This window comes from Gymnodraco acuticeps, unplaced genomic scaffold (assembly GCF_902827175.1).
Source record: "Gymnodraco acuticeps unplaced genomic scaffold, fGymAcu1.1, whole genome shotgun sequence".
NCBI classification, from domain to species: Eukaryota; Metazoa; Chordata; class Actinopteri; order Perciformes; family Bathydraconidae; genus Gymnodraco; species Gymnodraco acuticeps.
Window position 1 is genome coordinate 1449874 of NW_022990206.1, and position 6458 is coordinate 1456331.

The window sequence follows — 6458 nt, forward strand, 5'->3', positions numbered from 1 at the left end:
AGGTAATTTGGTGTTTGAGAGAGGGAAACAGATCCATTTATGTACAAGAGAATAATGCCCAAATGGTTTAAAAGACAAAAAAACCAAAAAATTGGCCAAGATTATAATTATCTAATATCCAAAAACAGAAGCAGGTCAAACAATCCAAAAAAGCAGTAAAGCATGTGGAGCAGAACGGCATCTTTTCTTTGGGTGCACAAAAAGATGCACAAAACCACATATGCATAAGAGCTACAGCTGGACTTGAATAGATGTTTTTGTTTGCGCTGATAGTGTCCCTGTTTTGTTAGAAGCAACCCGTACAACATGTTGTGCTAAACTGTGGTGGTATATAAATCATAGTATTGCCAGCATAGCATTCAATACTTTGGTTCCCAATGTTGGGCTTGTGAAAAAATGAATATTTTGAAATATAGGGTAATTTCTTACACTGTAAAGCAACAAATAAATTGTATAGGAAAGAAAGAGTTATAATTACACAAAGCATAATTATATTCATTCACTATTTCATGTTAGACCAATATTTATTCATTATAGGTCCTGCAACTGTGTTAGAAAAACATCTACTTCCTCAGTCGACTGGAGAGTCACTTCAGATTTTGGATTAAGGTCAGCGCAGTTCTCTCTCTTAATTGTTATTACTCATCCTCATTGCTGGGGTATTGCTCCTGAATAGTTTATATACAATGCAGCACAAGTCTTTGTAAACACACGTCTACAAAGAGTTATAGATTCCTGCAAAAGAAGAACACATCTTTTGGGAGTAAATGACAAAAAGGAGGACATCATAATTAATGATGAATCCATTATTGAGCAGGTTTCATTTGAAAAGATGAGAGAGTCGAGATGAAAGTGAATGGCTGACAGAAAGGTAAGAGGAGCCCCGGGAGGATAGAACTGCTCCAGTGTTTTTTTACTTGTACCGATCAGAGCTTGGATAACGTGCTGCACTTAAAACCCAAAATGTCCCCTAAACTACAAGGTTTCTGAATGCTTATCACGTTTCTCAATAAATGTAATGTTAGTTATTGGCAAGCTCTCTCCAGACTTTCTCCTCATCAGCTAACAGAAGGTACAGCCTGTGGAGATGTGAAGAACTTCCTGTTAGTAATGATTTCATCACACCAGCTGCCATGATAGAAATACTCTGCTTGTGTTGGAAAAAGGTTATACATTCATTCATTGACAACTCAGAACTTGGGTCACAGAAATTTGACAAATTTGATGATGACAAAGAGGAAATGCAGCATAAGAAATGTATGCAGCAGGTTTCCTCATTCTTATCAACTACTACAAACCAAAACAAAATCCAAAGTAAATCTCAAAACACTTGAGACTGAGCGAGGGTGGGGAGATGTGTTTCCATGGCAACTATGCAGTAATCCTTCTCTCTGTGTCTGTGTTGCGTGTGTGGAGTCTGTTTGTATCAGGAAGGAAACCAGTATTGCATATACAATATGACTGACAGTTAAATAATTGTTTGGAAGAGATCTGAATGTGATGACTCCCCAATGTCTACTTGACTGACAGGTCAAGTTTAAATGACTACTAGTATACTGCATCTATTAATAATGAAAGAGTGTCTCTTCTCAAACTTAAAGCCTCTCTCTCAGATGTGTCAATTACACAACTGCATTCATTTAGACTTGGATTGACAAAGTGTTTTTGATAGGACGGATATATTTCACAATACTAAGGTTATAGTAAATGTATATATAGTATGTCTAACCTATTCACACATTTCTGTAAGTGCAGCATATTTACAATGTTAGCGGTTGGATATTTGCAGTTCTCCTCAGAGGCTTGTTTAGCTCATTGTTCTGGGTTTGGTTAGATAACCCGTAACTTTAATGAATTTAGATCACCTTCCCCACTCTATCAGCCATAGCGCCTAACTGCACCCAGTTAGCAGCAGTTATTGAACAGATGAAACACAGACCTTTTTCTGTGGTGGTGGTGGAGCTCGATCTAAATGGAGAATGAAAATTGGACTTACATTCATGAGTTAGACAGACAATTCCAGATAAATAACAGTATTCTGTTGAGCACAGGTTGATAGCTTTTACTCTAACAAGTCAATGAATCTGTTCATGTGATGGTTTTTGTACCGTGCTCTAGATTTGAGAGCCTGGCCAAATGCGCTAATGTAAACACTGATTGTAACTCGTGTTCATGGTGTCTCTCCATGTGTGTGTGGGTGAGTGTGTCTGTGAGTGTGTTATTTGTTTACAGCAGCAGCTACGTTCATAACAGCCTTAAGTGTAGAAGGCCGATAATATAAAATATCCTTGGGGTCTTTTTTAACTGTTATCTAATAAATACTATTTTGCTTTGTTCTAACACTGAACACTGAATGTAAAACACTGACACGAAATATTTAAGTGCAACATTATTTCATCACTCGCACATTTTTACCTTTTCTCCTGTAGGCTGTAAGAAACATTGGAGTTGACAGCAGAGTGGTTTATCTCTCTATCTCCTCCTCAGGGATCTTCCTACTTTTTTTCATTTTTCCATATTCTCGTTTTTTTCTAAATGTGCTAAAGCATTCACAGCCAAAGGTCCTTTCTGAAACCAAGATAACCTTCTGTTTTGTTTTTAACCTTCTGTCTTCTTGCTTATCCATCTCTTCTTCTTAATTAACCTCTCCCTTGCTGCCTGTCTGAAGCATTTTGCAAAGTACATCCTTCCAAACTCTATGTAACCTTCATAGCTGAGACATTCATTGCACACCAATTTGTTTGGAGTGGGACCTGATGAGGTTTATCAGACTGTATCAAGCAGATTTATGTCTTCTCTCTCTTAATCACTTTCTTTCTCTTCTTGTGTTTCTGATAAAACAGCGAGCCACTACGCTGGAAGTCCTCCACCTGTGGCCATGATGTGAGATCGATAATGTGAAATCGAAGGCCGTCTTCGAGCTTCAGCCATTGTGCAGCCCCAGATGCTCTACTGCTGAAATCAAAATTAAAACACTCGCATGGGTCCTTGACTACAAATAGGAACATAAACACTTCAGTTGTTTTAGTTGTGTTGTGGCCGCTGTAGAAGGCTGTTAACAATACAATTGCTATCTGTTCACAATTTATGAATAGTGACAATGAACCATCTGGCCCTTTTTGCAGACACACCTTAAAACTGTTGATTGCACAACTTCACATCCATTTGTGGTCCAAATGACTCGTCTCACATCCCCATAAAAAACTCTTTCTCACTTTGTCTGAATCAGCTGCTGTGACCGGCGAGGATTATGAGGCCGACTTTAGTGTTTCTACATTTGCACTGTCTCCTGTTTGTGTTTGTTGGTGTGTGTGTCCCCATTGCTGTGGGCTCGCTACCCACCATTACCATGGCACGTCTCCTGCCCGGTGCGGTGTGTGTGTCAGATCAAGCCGTGGTTCTCCCCTGACTCTGTCTACCATGAAGCTCCCACTGTGGACTGCAACGATCTGCTCTTGACCAAGCTCCCCTTACCCCTACCCCCGAACACACACCCCTGCGCCTGCAGAGTAACCTTCTGTCGGAGCTCGACACCGCGGTGCTGCATGGACTGACCAATCTCACCGACCTCGACCTTTCCCAGAACCGTTTCAGCCATGTCAGGACAATAAGTCAGAACACCTCCCTGTCCTCTCTACTATCTCTACACATGGAGGAAACCATCTCAGTCACCTCCCTGAGGCCTCCTTCTCCTCTCTCTCTGACAGCATTGCAGGAACTGTTCCTCAGCCACAACACTTACACGTGATAGCACCTGGAGCCTTCACTGGTCTCACCTCCCTACTGCGTCTACATCTCAACAAACAACAGGCTCACCACTGTTGACCCTCGCTGGTTCAGGGCTTTGCCCAACTTAGAAGTTCTCATGCTTGGTGGAAACCCTGTGGAGGCACTTCCAGAAAGAGGCTTCCTGGCCCTGAAATCCCTCCGAAGTCTTGTACTTGGTGGTATGGGTCTGAGAGGATTGGCTGAAAACGCACTGGAAGGGTTGGAGGGCCTAGAGAGCCTCTCCTTCTATGACAACCTGCTGACAAAGGTCCCCACTCAGGCCCTAATAAAAGTACCAGGACTGAAGTTCCTTGACCTCAACAACAAAACCGCATTAAACTCGTTGAGACAGGAGACTTCCGAGACATGGCAGATCTGAAAGAGCTCGGCTTGAACAACATGGAGGAGCTGGTGTCCATTGAAAGAGCCGCCCTGGAGAATCTTCCAGAGCTCACCAAACTGGAGATCACCAACACCCACGACTGTCCTTCATTCATCCGCAGGCTTTTCTCCGGCTGAGCAGGCTTGAGAGTCTAATGCTCAACTCCAACTCCCTGAGCGCACTTCACACCAGCACATCATGCTCTCCCTGCCGAGTCTTCAGGAGGTCAGCTTACACTCCAACCCACTGCGATGCGACTGCCTGTTTCATTGGGCCGCTGAGGACGCCTCTCACACTCACATTGAAGACACACAGACAAAGAAACATTCACCTCGGATGGTGCGTTTCATCCAACCGCTGGCCACGCTGTGCTCTGAGCCCCCAGAGCTGAGATCTCGCAGGGTGAGAGAGGTGTCCTCCAGGGAGATGTCGGCCTCGTGCCTCCCCATGATCCCTACCAACTCTCTCCCTTCCTACATTGGGGTAAGAGAAGGAGGAAAACTCGTGTTGCACTGCCGAGCTCTTGCAGATCCACAACCTGAACTGTACTGGGTGATGCCCTCTGGACTGAGACTTGGTCATGCACCGAGCCAGGCCTCCAAGGGTTTACCAATTTCTGCTCCCTGCCACAGCCTGACCGCCTCTGAGGGGTTCAACAACACATCCAGCTTTTCTCCTGGTCAGCCTCAGGATAATACTGCCTGCAATCCCTCTCAACACTACCGGCTGCTGCCTGAGGGAACTCTGGAAATAAACAAGGTCACCCAAAGCGAGGCAGGCTTGTATACCTGTGTAGCTGAGAATGCACTGGGAGCAGACACACACACTGTTACTGTGGGTGTGCATGGAAGGGTAAAGAAAAGAAAGAGGGGGAATGCTGCTAAAATGAAGGGATATCAGTTTAGAGTGGATGCCAGGTTGGAAGTGAGAGATGTCGGACAACACTATGCCATCCTGTCCTGGCAGAGTGGGCGAAACCTTCCTTCAACTCGTCTATACTGGCAAGCCATATCCTCAAACGCACACACGCCTACATACACCACACGCATCCTGGCTGGCACACAGAGCTTCAACTAACCCACCTTCAGGCGGAGACATTTTACAGAGTGTGTCTGCGTTTAGGGATCAGTGAGGGTGCAAAGCGTGCCAGCAGGAGATCAAGAGAGAGCAGAAAGTCTCAGTGTGTTTCTTTCAGGACGAAGGATGTCCCAGAGCCTCAGCGCAGCCTGCAGCTAAGCCCAGAGCTGACCTCCACCGCAGTCACACTACTGCTCCTCGCACTCATACTGCTGCTGCTGGCAGGCCAGGGAGGGGACAATGAGCCTGGCAAGGGGGCAGGAAAGCACAACAGTACCATACTCAAGGAAGTCAACAGTCCTAAAGTTCTGATCATCAATCATACAGACGGAAGCACTGCACATTAGCCGAATCAGAGTGAGGAACTGCTGTTGCATCATGACTGCTGGGATAGTTATGTTTGTGCTTATCAAATACAGACAAAACACTGATATACTCACACACACACACACACACACACACACACACACACACACACACACACACACACCACACACACACACACACACACACACACACCACACACCACACACACACACATAATGTCAAATAGTACCTTGTAAATCGCAGCTTAAAGAGAGGAGTCATGAATTTATAATTTATGTAGAAAGAGATTTGTATTTATTTTATATACCATATAAATATATATTGACATTATTTCTGTGTAAAGTTGTATTGTAAATGCCCAAACCCTAACCAGGGAAATACAAGTGGACAATCAGACTGCTGCAGCACAGTGAGGGATCTAAGGAGGAACAAATGACTCTGAGCTGTCGATGAACTGAAATGAAAGATGACATTATATAAGCCAGTGACGGATATTTGCAGAGGTGAGCAGTCCAAATCTCCAGAGCGTCCGTCTTGTTCCTGTCTACATGTCCACAGACTCAACCATTCTCTCTCCGAGCAGATGAACTGTCTTGAGACATAAACTGAAAGAAATCCCTAATTGATATAAATATCCCTTTTTTCTTATCTTTCACTCCCTTAAACTGGGTTGTCATGTGGATTACATCATACAGTAAACTCATCCTGACTTCCTCCCGAACTCCCCGTATCTTCTTTCAGCATTTAAGTGGTCTAAAAGTGATTGTGTTAAACTCTATTTGAGCTATTATACAATAAAATATTTTTAATTTACACAATTGTACTGTCTATTTAAGTTATTCTTGTCTCAAACATGGTTTGAATATAGCATGACAGATGAGAGACCTTAAACTCTATACATACA

The 6458-nt window shown here is 43.6% G+C and overlaps 1 protein-coding gene across 1 annotated transcript in view; it reads left to right on the plus strand.

The window, feature by feature from the left end:
• The window catches only part of LOC117547493 (leucine-rich repeat neuronal protein 2-like), a 7585-nt gene extending 1216 nt beyond the window's left edge, over positions 1-6369 (plus strand). The window contains 11 exon segments of the mRNA XM_034218280.1: positions 2844-3339; positions 3341-3492; positions 3495-3653; positions 3656-3693; positions 3695-3734; positions 3737-3801; positions 3803-4090; positions 4093-4240; positions 4243-4334; positions 4337-5222; positions 5225-6369. Of these exon segments, the coding sequence (XP_034074171.1) occupies positions 3251-3339; positions 3341-3492; positions 3495-3653; positions 3656-3693; positions 3695-3734; positions 3737-3801; positions 3803-4090; positions 4093-4240; positions 4243-4334; positions 4337-5222; positions 5225-5574 (2307 nt within the window). The 5' untranslated portion in view covers positions 2844-3250 and the 3' untranslated portion in view covers positions 5575-6369.
• The last annotated feature ends 89 nt before the right edge of the window (positions 6370-6458 follow it).